The 15963-nt window shown below is 41.1% G+C and overlaps 1 protein-coding gene across 1 annotated transcript in view; it reads left to right on the top strand.

Annotated features, from left to right (window-relative positions):
* niban1a (niban apoptosis regulator 1a) overlaps positions 1–15963 on the top strand; it is a 182494-nt gene that overhangs the window by 38732 nt on the left and 127799 nt on the right. The window contains exon 2 of the mRNA XM_041207805.1: positions 10259–10389. Coding sequence (XP_041063739.1) covers positions 10259–10389 — 131 coding nt within the window. The remainder of the gene's footprint in view (positions 1–10258; positions 10390–15963) is intronic.

Below are 15963 nucleotides of genomic sequence, written 5' to 3'. Positions count from 1 at the left end.
TTGTCATTACAAGCTGCTGGAGGTTTGTGCTCAGGCCTAATGCATTAGTGAGGGTACGTCCCATAAGTACATGGAGTAAAGTATACTATCACTGTTAGAAACTGTTTCACAGAGACACAAAAATGACTATGTAACCCCAGAGACCAGTTCTGATCTGAATGCAGAATGCAGATCACTAGGATAATGCCAGACTGGAGTGTAAACTTCTGTTGACTCAACTTCTCGTGAGTATAATCATGAGTAGTTTGGCCAAAGTGGGTGCTCTCACTGCCCATCCAAAAGGCTCAGAATAATGTTGGCTTTAAACTAGTAAGATGGGGTTAGGGATCCACAAGTAACAGCCTAAATGTAAACAAAACAGGGTAAGAAAGGATAGGAAAGAATAAAGTAAGAGGGGGACACAGATGGCAATGGAACAAATGGAGTTATAGAACAGGGGTCTAAAAAGATGGTTAACATAAAGTGAGAGGAAATCCAATTAAAAATAAGTTAAAATATCTGTACACCAATGCACACAATCTCCATAATAAAACAGGGGAGCTGGAGGCAATCATGCTTTTGGTGGAATCAGACATAGTAGGGATTACTGAGACACAGCCAGAGCAAAATCAGGACTGGGAATTAAACACGGCAGGGTACAATATATTTTAAAAAGATAGAAAGGGATAAAGGGAAGGTGAAGTAGTTAAACTTATTAGGGATAACATAATGGCAGCAGGAGAAGGACATAGGTATCAACAAGACAAAAGTAGAATCCATAGGGCTAGAGATAAAAGATTGTTATAAAGGATTAATCACCTTAATAGGTGTAGTCTACAGACCACCTATTAGTGGAAGGAAGGTGGAGGAAGAAATGTGCAGACAAATTAGAGAATTAAATAATAGAATTAATAATCATGGGGAGTTTCAATTACCCTGATATTAATTGAACCAAAGAGTTGGGTAAAGGGATAGGGAATGGAGTTACTACAATGGTTGCAAATGCTTCAGACTTATCTTTTACCAGCACGTGCTGGGCTCTCCCATCATTGAGGTTGGGGATGTTCATGGTGTCTCCTCCCTATTGGTTGTTTAATTGTCTACCATTCACAACTGAATATGACAGGACTGCAGAGCATTGATCTGATCCTTCAAGTTGTGGGATCACTTTGCTCTATTGATAGCATGCTACTTCCACTGTTTATCATGCATGTAGTCCTGTTATAGAGTCATAGAGGTCTACAGCACAGAAAAAGGCCCTTAGGCCCATCAAGCCTGCACCGGTCAAACAAGTACCTAAATGTTCTAATCCCATTTTCCAGCACTAGGCCCATACCTGGCCTTGTATGCCCTGGCATCGCAAGTGCACGTCCAAATATTTCTTAAATGTTATGAGGGTATCTGCCTCTACCACCCTTTCAGGCAGTGAGTTCCAGATTCCCACCACCCTCTGGGTGAAAAAATTCTTCCTCACATCCCCTCTAAACCTTCTGCCTCTTACCCTGGTTATTGATCCCTCCACCAAGGAGAAAGGTTTCTTTCTGTCTACCCTATCTACGCCCTCATAATTTTATACACCTCAATCATGTCCCCCCTCAATCTCCTCTGCTCCAGGGAAAATAACCCCAGTCTATCCAATCTCTCCTAATAACTAAAACTCTCCAGCCCAGGCAACATCCTGGTAAATCTCCTCTGCACTTTCTCTGGTGTAATCACATCCTTCCTATAATGTGGATTCCAGAAATACTCTAGCTGTGGCCTAACCAGCATTTTATACAGTTCCAGCATAACCTCCCTGCTCTTATATTCTATGCCTCGGCTAATAAATGCAACAATCCCATATGCTGCCTTAACCATCTTTTATCTACCTGTCCCGCTACCTTAAGGGACCGGTGGATATGCACACCAAGGTCCTTCTGATCCTCGGTACTTCCCAGGGTCCTACCATTCATCATGTATTCCGATGCCTTGTTTGTCCTGTCCAAGTGCATTACCTCACACTTATCCGGATTAAATTACATCTGTTACTGTTCAGCCCATCTGACAAACCCATCTATATCCTCTTGTAATCTAAGACTATCCTCCCCACTACTTACCACCCCACCAATTTTCGTGTCATCCGTGAACTTACTGATCAATCCTCCTACATTCAAGTCTAATTTGTTTATATATACCGCAAACAGCAAGGGATCCAACACCAATCCCTGTGGAACTCCACTGGTCACAGGCATCCAGTCACAAAAACACCCCTCGACCATATACCTTCACCAGGTTGCACCTCGTTTTATGTACTCCCGGTACTGCTCTTGTGGCTCTGTCCTGTTGGTATGATGTGACAAACTTAGGGATGCTAATGGAGGAGTCTGCAACATTGGCTGAGTGATTCTGTGAGTATGACTACATCAGGAAGTTGAGACTTGACAGCTCTCCCAATTTTGGAATAAGACCCCAGATATTAGTGAAGAAAGAGGGCTTTACAGGGTTGACTGGGCTGGGTGTGCCTTTGTCTGGTGCTTAGGCCAATGCCGGGTGGTCAATCTTATTTAATTCTTAGTGGTTTATACAACTAAGTGGCTTGCTATGCCATATCAGAGGACAGTTAAGGGTCAGTCACATTGTGGTGGATTTAGCGACACATATGGACCAGACTGGATAAGGATGGCAAATTTCCTTACCTAAAGGATTTCCTACCTAAATAGGTTTTCATGACAATTTGGTAAGTTTCATAGACATCATTGCTGCTATCAGCTTTTTATTCCAACTGTATTTCAAACTAGTTTAAATTTCCCTGCTGCCATGGTGAGATTTAAACTCCTGTTTCCAAATCATTTATCTGGGCCTCTGGGTTACTCGTCCAGTAACATATTGTACCATGTACCTTTAACGTGTACTGCAACTGTTATGTCTTTTGCTGTCTCACACTGTTTCCTGAATACTGTAAATGTAACATTTCAAATGAAAGTAAATTGCCTCATTTCCTTTTAAATAATGATCTCTCACTTGACGAGCACTCAACAAGCAACACTTTATCATCCTCAACTAGACAGGGTTACAATGACTTTTGTCCTTTGTGTTTATTTTTGATAGACCGCAGAATAAATTTGGTATTGCAGGGAATTAGTTTAATTTAATATCGACACATGGTTTATGAGCCACTTGAGACAAAGAGGTAAAATTGATGAATGGAAAATCATGGGCTCCAAGTGGGCAATTTCCCAACATACACTTTCAATAGCCAGAGCTTCATGCTTGGAGCCCTGCTGTTGGAAAACTTTGAAAGAGAAAATACAATTCATGCAGATGTTGATTTATTAACTGGTCTTGCTACACATTTTGCATCGACACTAAGCAGTTTCAGGCTTGCGTTTCAAGGGAGTAACTTTGATAAAATAATTTCTAGTAGATGGAGAAAGGCCACCCCTAAGCTGCTTTGACTTTGTACTTTTATAGTAGAACTTCTAAGAAGTCCCCAGGTGTTTCAATATATTGCCTGGATAGATCTTCAAGATTATGTATGAGATTCTCTTTCAATGTTAACAAGAAGTGGACTTTTCCATCGTTTTTTCTCTTCCACTTAAAAGGTAACAGGCCAGTGATTGATTCTCGGTATGCCCTATACGGATTGGGCAGTATAACTCAGCACTGCTGGCTCTGCGTTATTCCGAGAAGATACTAATCTTAAATAGTGGCTGGCAGTAAGGTCCTGGCACAATAAATGTTAAGAGGAACAATAAGGGATGGGAGTAAGTTCGCTGGGATGTTGGGTCATAAATCCAGCCCACAGCAATGGAGTTAAAGCATCTCACTCGCACCTAAAGCGTTCAAAATTATTATCCTAATTTATTGCAGGGATGTCAAGGACAGACATGTAACTAAGAAAAAAGGTTTTTGCAACCTGGGGAACAGTGACAACAATTATTTAAGAAGTGCAAAAGGCAGAAGGGGAAGGTTTAGGAAGCTGGTCTTTCAGGGTTCCAGGTGGAATCTTGGAGTGAGAGATCAGAAACATCTTGGTTTGGAAAATCCACCCACAAAAGAGAGAAGCTGATATAAAATTGGCAAATTCATAAAACATCTCCACTTAAATCAAATACCAGACTAAGAATTGAACATGCGCTTTTAAACAAAATCTGGTGAATGAAGACCCTCTCCTGCTAGAAGAATGCAGTCATCAGCAAGCACAGAGCTCTGCCACCATTGGCTGTTTCAAGGAAACACAAACAATCTGACCTCTGTCCACCCATTCTTGCACAAAACATCACTGAATCTCAGTTTTTAAGAGCAAAGATTGGAGCTGGATCCATCCTTTCCCTAACTCTGTAATCTCCTCCAGCCCAACCTTCCAAGATATCTGTGCTCCTCCACATCTTACCTCTTGCACACTTCCAATTTTCATCAGACCCCAAGCTTTGGAATTCCCTCCCTAAAGTTCTCCACAGCTCTACCTCTCTTCCTTTTAGATGCTCCTTAAAATCTATCTGTCTGGCCAAGCTTTTCTGTTCTAATATTTCCTTCTGGCTCAATGTCAAAGTTTGTTTGATAATTGCTCTTTTAAACCTCTTTGGTACATTTTAATATGTTAGAGATGCTATATCAATGCAAGTTTTGTTGAATCCCCTTGTCAGCAGCTGTCTCCAAATAGATCTCCCATCCGCCATAAGGAGCACAAGGTAAAACAAACAAGGCAGCTCAAAGCACAGAGATCACAGGTCTCTGTTTGAGCTCAGATTTTTTTCCCAAAAAACATTTTTCATAAAATTTGTAAAGGTACAATGCATAACAGTTCAAATTTAACATTACATAAACTCCCCAGGTCCATCTTGCAAGAAAAAATGTCCTGCTTGAGCTGAGAGGAGCCTTCAAATCTTTTGGCTGTTGGTTTCAGGAGAAGTGTTATGTTTTATATTGTTTACACTTCTCTCCAGTGGGTCACTCTGATGCCTGCTCCCTGCCATATTATACTGTCATTATCCAATTCCATTTTCCATTACAATATATGTATATGAAAAAATCTGCACATTTTTATGTAGGTACATGCTTATTGCACTGTATGACTGTGCATATATTTTTTTCAGATATTTAAAAAATATATAGGAAGTTGACACAAAACAAGAACTGAGGGGAACATGGGTTCCACAGGACTGAAGGGTGAATTAACAGCCTAAGCATAGGAGGAGCAGGAATAGTGGGTTATTACCCACTAGCTGGGAGTTTATATTGACAATCAGTTGAACTGTGGATTCAGCCCTCCCTCTTGATGATCCCAGTGCTGACTTGGAAGTAAAGAGTTTGGCTTGTTAATAATAATGGAAGGAAACCAGATTATAGCAATGGGTGTAAGAAGGAAAAAGCAGATAGCCACATGATGTCAGTAAATGAGATGAGCAGATACTAGGTTTTTCCATGTTTTATGGAGAGGCAATGATCACATAACCTATACCATCAGCCAGCTTCCATCAGTTCCCTATACTGCGGACTGCCCTATTTAGCATATTCCCAACCTTGTTACTTTGCCATGAATTTTAAAAGCATTGCACAGGAGAATAAATATGTACGTAACTGAGATTTGCCAGACTTACTTCTGCAGATGACTGGAATATTTATTTTCCACATCAACTGCCGACTCAGTTCCAAATATGAAAGTGCTGAATTAAGCAATAATTTATTGCTGAGGATTCATTGTCTGTAGGGAACCAGATGAAGACTGTCCAAATTAATCTTGCATCACCAGCACTTTGTATTTTAAGTAACCCTTCCTTAATCTGAGGACCCAAGCACAAGACAAGCCTTTTCGCTTGAGGCCTTGACTACGAATTTGATTGGAAAGCTAATTTATGAGCTGGAAAAGCAAACAAACTTTAGCAGCTTGCATCAAACAACCCTTCAATGTAATACATCTTGTATAGGCTTAGAGGAGCTGATGAAATTGGCAAATCTTATAATGTAATAAAAAAAATGGCTCCATGTTCCACAAGCTTGACTCCAGAGAGCATCTCATCAATTAACTGCTAATTTAGAAGTGTACACCTCAGTAAATTTACCCAATTCCCAATTGTTTTTCCATACTATTCCCATATTATGTTCTGGATCACAGAGTATTGGGGTGTGACTTTTCCCACAGATGGACTATTAACTGGAGGGGGAATGAGAGGCTGGTAAAGTGGATAATTATTGTGGCAAAATCTTCCAACAACAACACCAACATGCATTTATGTAGCACTTTCAAAGGTGTCAAACATACCAAGGTGCTTCACAGGAGTATTATCAAACAGAATTTGACATGGAGATACATAAGGAGATATTAGGACAGATGATCAAAAAGTTGGCTAAAGAGGTCAATTTTAAGGAGTGTCTTGAAGGAGGAAGGGGAGAAAGAGAGGCAGAACGGCTCAGGGATGGAATTCCAGAACTTAGAGCTCAGTATTAATTGTATCACTTGAGGTTAAATGTATACTGATTAGATGGTTACTTGAGCACATATAAAGAGACACTAACTGACACAGGAGTAGAGTGGAGTCAGGGGAATACCAATTAATGGCAGACCACTGGATTTGCTGCATGTTCAGAATATAGGAGAAAAATGCACTTCAGAGTATCAGTTACCCAGTACACCTAATATTTAAGATTCTGAGTGGTCCACTCAGTAATGTTTCCCTTTCACTCTCAACAAATCTATTCCAAGACAGGCTCTGGTTTCTTCCTTCAGTAACTGACTGAGGAATATAATACTCAGCAAGTGAAAGCATAGCCACTAATGGTGGAGTGTTTAAAATTAGGAATGAGTAAAAGAATTAAAGAAATTCAAATATCATGGGGTGTTATAGGGGTGCAGGAGATTACAGAGAAAGGGTGGGTGAGGGCATGGAATGGGAGGATTGATTGAACTTAAATATATGGATAGTGGAAGATGGGAGGCCAGCCAAGATTGTGTTGGAAAAGTCAAGTTTCGAGGTAACAAAGGCAAATTGAGGTTTTCAGCAAGAGATGAGCTGAGGTAGGAGTGGAATCAGGTGATGTCAGAGAGGCGGAAATAGATGGCCTCAGTGATGGCAGAGATATGTGACTGGAAGTTCATCTCAGGTTAAATATGACACTAACATTGCCAACAATCTGTTTCAAACAGTTTCCAGGGAGAGGGGTGTACCACTCAGAATCTTAAATATTAGGTGTACTGGGTAACTGACTCTCTGAAGTGCATTTTTCTCCTGTGTTCTGAAACATGTAGCAAATCCAGTGGTTTGCCATTAATTGGTATTCCCCACTAGATTCTGTCAAAATGATTCTTTCAGAGCCACTATAGTCCCTGAATTTAATATCAAGGGTTCACTTGATAAAGATACTGACTGTATCTAAAGAAACTGAATGTAAAGGTTTCTATAGAAAGAGAAGAGAAAAAGATTGGTGAAGATAAATGTATGTCCCTTACAGTCAGAAACAGGGGAATTTATAATGGGGAACAAAGAAATGGCTGACCAACTAAATACATACTCTGGTTCTTTCTTCACAAAGGAGGACACAAATAACATACCAGAAATGTTGGGGAACACACTGTTTAGTGAGATGGAGGAACTGAAAGAAATCAGTACTAGTAGGGAAATGATGTTGGGGAAATTGATGGGATTGAAGGCCGATAAATCCCCAGGACCTGATAATCTACATCCCAGAGTAGTTAAGGAAGTGGCCCTAGAAATAATGGATGCATTGGTTGTCATCTTTTCTATAGATTCTATAGACTCTGGAACAGTTCCTACAGATTGGAGGGTAGCTAATGTAACCCTACTATTTAAAAAGGGAGGTAGAAAGAAAACAGGGAATTATAGACCAGTCAGCCTGATGTCGATTAGTGGGGAAAATTCTAGAGTCCATTATAAAAGATTTAATAGCTGAACACTTGGAAAACAGTGGCAGAATCAGACAGAGTCAGCATGGATTTATGAAAGGGAAATTATGCTTGACAAATCTACTGGAATTTTTCGAGAATGTAACTAGTAGAGTTGATGAGAGGGAGCCAGTGGATGTGTTTATTTGGACTTTCAGAAGGCTTTCGACAAAGTCCCACATAAGAGATTAGCATGTAAGATTAAAGCGCATGGAATTGGGGGTAGTGTATTGAGATGGATAAAAAACCGGTTGGCAGACAGGAAACAAGTGTAGGAATAAATGGATCTTTTTCCAAATGGCAAGCAGTGACCAGTGGGGTACTACAGGGATTGGTGCTGGGACCCCAACTATTCACAATATATATTAATGATTTAGATGGGGGAACTAAATGTAACATCTCCAAATTTGCAGATGACACAAAGCTGGGTGGGAGGGTGAGCTGTGAGGAGGATGCAGAGATGCTTCAGTGTGATTTAGACAAGCTGAGTGAGTGGACAAATGTATGGCAGATGCAATATAATGTGGACAAATGTGAGGTTATCCACTTTGGTAGCAAAAACAGAAAGGCACATTATTATCTGAATGGCTATAAATTGATAGAGGGGAATGTGCAACGAGACCTGGGTGTCCTTGTACACCAGTCGCTGAAGGTAAACATGTAGATGCAGCAGGTGGTAAAGAAGGCAAATGGTCTGTTGGCCTTCATAGCAAGAGGATTCGAGTACAGGAGCAGGGATGTCTTGCTGCAATTGGTGAGACCACACTTGGAATATTGTGTGCAGTTTTGGTCTCCTTATCTGAGGAAGGATGTTCTTGCTATGGAGGGCATGTAGCGAAGGTTTACCAGGCTGATTCCTGGGATGGCAGGACTGACATATGAGGAGAGATTGAGTCGGTTAGGATTATATTCGCTGGAGTTCAGAAGAATGAGGGGGATCTCATAGAAACCCATAAAATTCTAACAGGACTAGACAGGGTAGATGCAAGAAGGATGTTTCCGATGCTGGGGGAGTCCAGAACCAGGGGTCACAGTCTGAGGATACGGGGTAGACCACTTAGGACTGAGATGAAGAGAAATTTCCTCACCCAGAGAGTGGTGAGGCTGAGGAATTTGCTACCACAGAAAGTAGTTGAAGCCAAAACATTGTATGTTTTCAAGAAGGAGTTAGATATAGCTCTTGGGGTGAAAGGGATCAAAGGATATGAGAAGAAAGCAGGAGCAGGCTATTGATTGGATAATCAGCCAATGAACGGCAGAGCAGGCTTGAAGGGCCGAATGGCCTACCCCTGCTCCTATTGTCTATGTTTCTATACCTGAGATAAATAAATAGTTCATTATGGTCACAGTGATATTAGATTTTGACTCAATAGAGTATTGTTAATATGACTTCTTAAAGCAAGCTAATTCTCATCAGGGACAAAGGTTACCAACAATGCTATATGTAGTAAAGTCAATAACCCAGTCTTTATAAATGCGTTTATGGTTTTGTTATACTCAGCGCAGAGGAAATCTGCCTTTTACTTGACTAATGCAGTATTGTTTTTTTTTTATAACATTGGTCATGCATATAACCTGATATTCAAAAGTAGGGGTGCAGGCAACTCAAACCTATTCCTTTGCCTTAATTAGAGACTAGAGTACAGCTGGAGTCACAACGTCCTCTTTTTTTTAAATGACTGTTAACTAATCCCTTTGTTAGGGGAATGTTTCTATTAAGCTCAACAATAATGGAGCCCAGGGAGGGAACACTCTTGGTGAGAGGAAAGGATTGTGTCTTTGGATCATCAAATCCGGTTCCTATTGGACATGGCTCTATGCTGCATTAAACTGATGTCAAATTTGACCCAAATGCTACAATTTAATTGTAAAAAGCTGCAAAGAGAAAGCATATAGAATACCGAAATGATAGCTGTTCAGCAGCAGCCATTCTCCTGAGGTTAGTGCTGAGGAACTACCTATTGCTATAACCATCTTATAGTCTCTGTGAAGCCAATTGTAGCTGGACTGCCCAGTGCATTTATCTGCCGAGCGATCATCATGGATGATCTTACTGACGGTTTATTGCTACCAAGGTTTCTTCTAAGAGGTGCAAATTAGGCTCTTTCACAGTTGGTGAGAAGTGCAAATCACACCTTGCATACCGGTTTTCTTAATTTTCAGCTTTGCACAAGGCTGATCACAGCCTGCAGAGCATAATGTTTCCTTCAACAGTTTAATTGCTAAGCATTTTACAAGTGTTTTATCTATAATATTGCATTGTATGGTTTCAGCTTCATGATTTGCTCAAACTCGCCTTTTAATCTTTGTAGCGTATCAGCTTTATCATCCCTCAAATGGTTTCCAGTTGCTCTTATGTTTGTGCTACACATTGCTATTGTTTTCCTATTCTTTTCTCAGGCAAGGCTGAAGCAGAGCTTAAAAACTTCAGTCCTCATTACCAGCGGCAATACTCTGTGGCCTTCTTCAACCATATCAGATGTGAGGTAGAGCAAGACCAAGAAGAGCAACCTCAATTGCAGCAGCATAAGGTACATTATGAAATGCGTGATAAAGCACCCGGGGTCTGGGTGGGGGGGGTGCGTTTGGTTGGGGGAGGGGTTGGTAATTTGGTGATCACATGTTGCCAGTGGAGGACACATTTTACAGGTTGTGAGGGTCACAGAATCTGGGTTACAATGCTGAACTCTGAAATACATTCCTTGTCAGCATAGGTCCCTGTTGGCAGCACGAGGTCATGAAATAACACCAATAACCATGCTGTTCTTGGCTGACATGCCTTCAGTTATCTCGGCCTTACCTGGTACAATATTTGCACAATAGTCAACAATACTTGATTTGAGCTCCCGAAGCTTAGGGGAAAATACATTGATCCCTTCCACTGTAGCACTCAGGGAAATAGAATAAATTTGTCTTAATTAAAAAGAGAACCAGCTATAGTGTAACAAGCTGAAGCACCAAGAGGATAAAATTCAAACATGAGCAAATCACAGGGTGACCATCACTCCGAAAGCCAGTGATGCTGATACATGTTATGTTTTACCCACACCTGATCTTTCACTTCACCTATTAGAGTCTTGGCCATTATTAAACATTTTATAATATATGTTGCAATAGAAATTGCAAGTTTTATTGGTGCAAATATTGTGTAGTTCTGAGTAAGGGGTCTTGAATTTGGGGTGCAGCTTAGTTACATCCATTCTCTTGCACCTGCTCTAAGATGCACACTCAATTCCAATAGAATTGACAGCTGGGAAAATGATGTCCATGCTCTCTTAGTAAAATGGATGTCTAGAAGTGACAAGATAAGGATGACAAAAATTGCTGTCCCAGAAATTCTACCATTCTACACCAGATTCATACTTGAGTGAAGTTAAATCTATAGAAAAGACTGACAAGTCATCTGCATGACCTATCAAACCAGGAAGTGGTTGAGTTCACAGACCTTGAATGTCGACAAATCTTATCTGGAACTTTGGCTGAAATGATTAGAAAATATTTTTTTCATTTGTTCAACTAAGAAAGGATTCTGAAAGCTGACCTTTTTCAGTTGGTGGCAGGATGGTCATTTTCTTTCACATTCTGTTGAGGAGTCTTTACCAAGGGTTATGTTATGGCCACATGTGTCCTTATAATGGAGGCAGAACAGAAGCAGAAGGAAGATTAAGTTACAGGAAGCATAAGGCTGTACCCACACCAAAGGAGTAGACAACTAAGTAGGAGATACCTTTCTACTAGAAGCTACAGACCAATTTGGTTCACTCAGTGACGTAACAGAAGAGTTCTGCTAAAGGCTGCACAGAATGAGCTCTGTCTCCTGTTGCAAATTGATCTTCAAGCATCCTCCCATAACACATGGAGCAAATAGGAGGCTAATTTCAGAACAACAGACTTCATACTGCATTGTGGCCCATATATATTTACAACAAATACTTTGGTACTTCGATACCACTCTATACTGTTGCTAAACTTAGTTTAGTGCTATGCTGAGGAGATAGCTGAGATACCATAGTGTCGGACTGTGCTGTGGCATCATGAGGCTCTTGGGATAGAGAAGCTTTTGGCTCAGGATTTCTAAACCTTGGAAGGGCTCATTAACAAGGTGTAGGTTATATGAGCTGCCCAGCTCTGTATCCTCGCACATACAGGAATAGGTATTGGAGAGGGGTGGCAGGAAGATAATGTGAACTGTCATCAAGAGAGAAGACAGCATCATGGAGGCACATTCTAACATTTGTACTGTGTTCTCAATCTTGTCTAGAAAACTCTGTCAGGGGAAATTGATGCCCATGTTTGCTGTGACACCATCAGTTTCAGGGTTTGCTACATTACCAAATATTTCATGGACATTGGCATTGAAGTTGGCATTGGACTTGAGCCATGATGTAGTGCCGCTAATCAAACCTCTTTTATAGAATAGGACCCCAGAAAGTTGTGGCCACTGGCTCAGGAATTGGAGGTTGACTTTTGCAGTGTCTCTACGTCCATTGACAGATTCTGCTTTCAGCTCTGATGCTTGGGGGCAATGAACTAATTCCTTGATGTTTTCCATTTTTTTGTCCATCTTGGTGACATCTCTGTTTCCCAGGACGGCTGCCTCCTCCAATGTTGCCACTGTCCCTTTTGAAACAGCACCAGCTGCACCAAACCTCTACCACTCGTCCAGTTAGAGCCCATGCCTTCTGGCCCTCCACATGCCAAGCACTAAACCTACCCCAAACATTTTGCAAGCTATCCTCTTGAATCCACTCTTGGTCCATTCACTCATTTTCCTCTCATGTATTTGGGTCATTCGAGCTTTTTTGTTCCTTATTGTGAATGCTGAACTTTGCAAGACAATTACGTTTTAAAATGTACCTATGACTCAAAGAAAAACAGAGGATTCAGAAAAGAAATGTTTAATTAGCATTCCTCTTAAATACCTGAGTTCGGAGAAATGTCTTGTGATCTGGTTGCCATGGGGAGAGAAACTTAAATTAAAATCCATTGTGTGGAGTGCTAGTTTTAATACCTTTCACAGTATCTCATAGAAAAAGGACAGCTGTGGCTGCGACATAGGAACAAAGATCTCCTGCTGTGGAAAAGCAGGGAGGGCTGTTTTGTGTTAACAGCCAAGCAGGATGCTTTGAAGAGTTTGGTTTCTGTTCAAAAGAAAGGTAACAGAACAGAAACCTCTTGAATATTTACGGAACGGGGGTTGTCAAGGTGTACCTTGTTGGTGATAATTGTGTGTGGGAAGACTTAGGCAGAGTGGAACAATTGCTGAAGGACACTGGAAGTTTTGATCTGGCATGGCAGGGAGAAGTGAACCTCTGCTGGAAAACTGCAGGTGACTTTGGAACTGTTCCTTTAATGCTACATATCTACCAATAGTGTAGCGTACAGTAAAAAGCATATTTTGGTTGTGTTAGTTTGTTAATGCGAAGGTACCTTTTTAGTTTGATGTGTTAGTTGCCTGTTGATTAATGTTTGATCTATGTTGATTTTAGTTTGTTACAGTAAAAGGCTTAAAAAGTGAAATCTTATCAGTTTTCTGTTGGTCATTTAGGAAATTCATCTCTTTTTAAAGTTATTGGTTTCTATGCAGACTGTAACATTCTGCATACTGAAATTAACTAATCCCACAATTTACACCAGGGTCAACGCCACAACCTGTAGGCTGGTGGAAGTCCTGCTCAGTTTCTGCCTTAGTTTCAACAATGTAACACTGCCATCAGACTATCAAGCTCTTACGTTCACTTGTGGATCTTGCATGATGTTGTTCTTTCAGAACACGCAGTTTGGAATAAGCTCTTTCATGATTGCCGTCGTCTTGCTGTTAGGTTTGGGAGAGATTCTTAACCTTGTGTCTTTTTTTCAAGCAATGTATGCTATGACTTGTTAGCCCTGTTTGTAAATTAGAACAACAAGCTGGAACTCCATAGGGACAACAGCATTAACAGGGCTCAAGATGGACTTTAGTGGAGGCTAGCAGGAGTGAGGGGGACAGGGCTTTACATATGAGCATACGAATTAGGAGCAGGAGTAGACCAGTTTGCCCCTAGAGCCTGCTCCACCATTCAGCAAGATCATGGCTGATCTGATTGTAGCCTCAACTCCACATTCTGCCTACCCTGATAACCTTTGACTTCCTTGTTAGTCGAGAATCTATCTATCTCTGTCCTAAAAATATTCATTGACCCTGCCTTCACTGCTCTCCAGGAAGACTCACATCTCTTAGAGAAAAAAATTCTCCTCATCTCTGTCTTAAATGGGAGACCCCTTATTTTTAAACTGTGCCCCTGGTTCTAGTCTCTCCCACAGGAGGAAACATCCTCTCAGCATCCACCCTGTCGAGTCCACTCAGGACCTTGTATGTTTCAATAAGATCACCTCTCATTCTTCTAAACTCTAATGAATACAGGCCCAGCCTGGCCAACCTTTCCTCATTAGATACTGCTGCATCCCAGGTATCAGTCGACTGAACCTTCTCTGAACTGCTTCTAATGCATTTATATCCTTTCTTAAATAAGGAGACCCAAACTGCACACAGTACTCCAGATGTGGTCTCACCAACGCCCTCTACAACTGTAGCAAAATATCCCTATTTTGATATTCCATTTCCCTTGCAGTAATGACAATATTCCACTTGGGGGAGAATTTTCTCCCCATCAGGTGGGTTGGTCGGGAGTGGGTGTGGGCGGCTGCGGAGCTGATCACCGCCTGCGATTGGCTGTGTGCTGCCATTTTATGTGGGCGGACCAATTAAGGCCCGCCCAGCATGACATGCACCCAGTAGTGCTCAGCTGATCCCTGTGGCACTCCACTTGTCACATCTTGCCAACCTGTAAGTGACCCAATCGGGCTTGGAGTGAGGTTTACTTGACTATTTTCATTGTAGGGATGGAATCTGACTATAAGTTTATTTTTCACATTTAAGAGAGTAGAGATATATTTTTTTAGAATCTATATTAGAACTCTTCATGCCCTTGTATTCATGTTAATTATTGGCAGCATTATTCGCAGCAATGGGTCAGTTCCATACAGTATGCTAATACCATCTAATGATACGCTCTATCTGTTGCTGTACAATATTGGGTCCCCAATGAATTGAAACTTCCCAAGCTCAATTTTGATAAAGCTGAAGCATTTTGTTTGTTTTCTGGCAGCTCGGAAGTGTCTCTGACATTGCCTTGTCATCAGCTTTCCTGGCTGCTTGTTTGACCAGCCACTTGCAACTTTCACATTTTCTTTGATTCTACTCTTGAGTTTGCCATTCTGAATCCAGTCATTTACCAATGACAAGTTTCTGCGAATATTGCTGCTTGTGCACATCTCAGCCCCTTTGTGGCTGAAACTTTCACACATACTGCCATCACCTTGAGGATTGATTTCCGGAATACTTTCCTCATCGATCTCACCAATCCCACCCTCTATAAACTTTAGCTAATCCAGAATCCTACTCCGCACAAAGCTCCACACATCCATCAACCCAAATATCGCAAAATTTCACCAACAGCAAATCAATTTCAGGTTTCGAGCCCACATTATTAAATCCTTTCATAACCCTATTTAGGAAATCTTATTTCTTAGCCTGAACCTTCTGTTTCTCTAACCCTGGTCTACTACTTGTCCCCAATCCAATCTGCTTCACCACTGGGGGCTGCGTCATCACTCACTGTGCTCCAGCCATAGAACTGTCTTTCTAAACTATTTGCCAACAACAACAATAATTTATATTTAAATAACACCTTTAATGTACCAGGGCACTTCACAGGAACATTATAAAACAAAGTATGTCATCGAGCTACGTAAGGAGATATTAGGTCAGATGACTAAAATATTAGTCAAGGAGTAATGTTTTAAGGAGTGTCATAAAGGAGGAAAGTGAAGTAGAGAGGTGGAGAGAGGTAGGGAGGGAATTTTCTGAGCTTGGGGTCCAGGCAACTGAAGAAATGCCACCAATGGTGGAGCAAACATAATTGTGCAACCACAAGAGGCCAGAATTAGAAGAGTGCAGATATCGCAAAAGATTGTGGAGTTGGAGGAGATTACAGAGAAAGGAACGGGCAATGCCATGGAGGAATTTGAAAACAAGGATAAGAATTATAAAATCAAGATATTGC

This window comes from Carcharodon carcharias, chromosome 16 (genome assembly GCF_017639515.1).
Source record: "Carcharodon carcharias isolate sCarCar2 chromosome 16, sCarCar2.pri, whole genome shotgun sequence".
Lineage (NCBI taxonomy): Eukaryota > Metazoa > Chordata > Chondrichthyes > Lamniformes > Lamnidae > Carcharodon > Carcharodon carcharias.
This window is presented reverse-complemented; position numbering and strand designations above follow the sequence as displayed.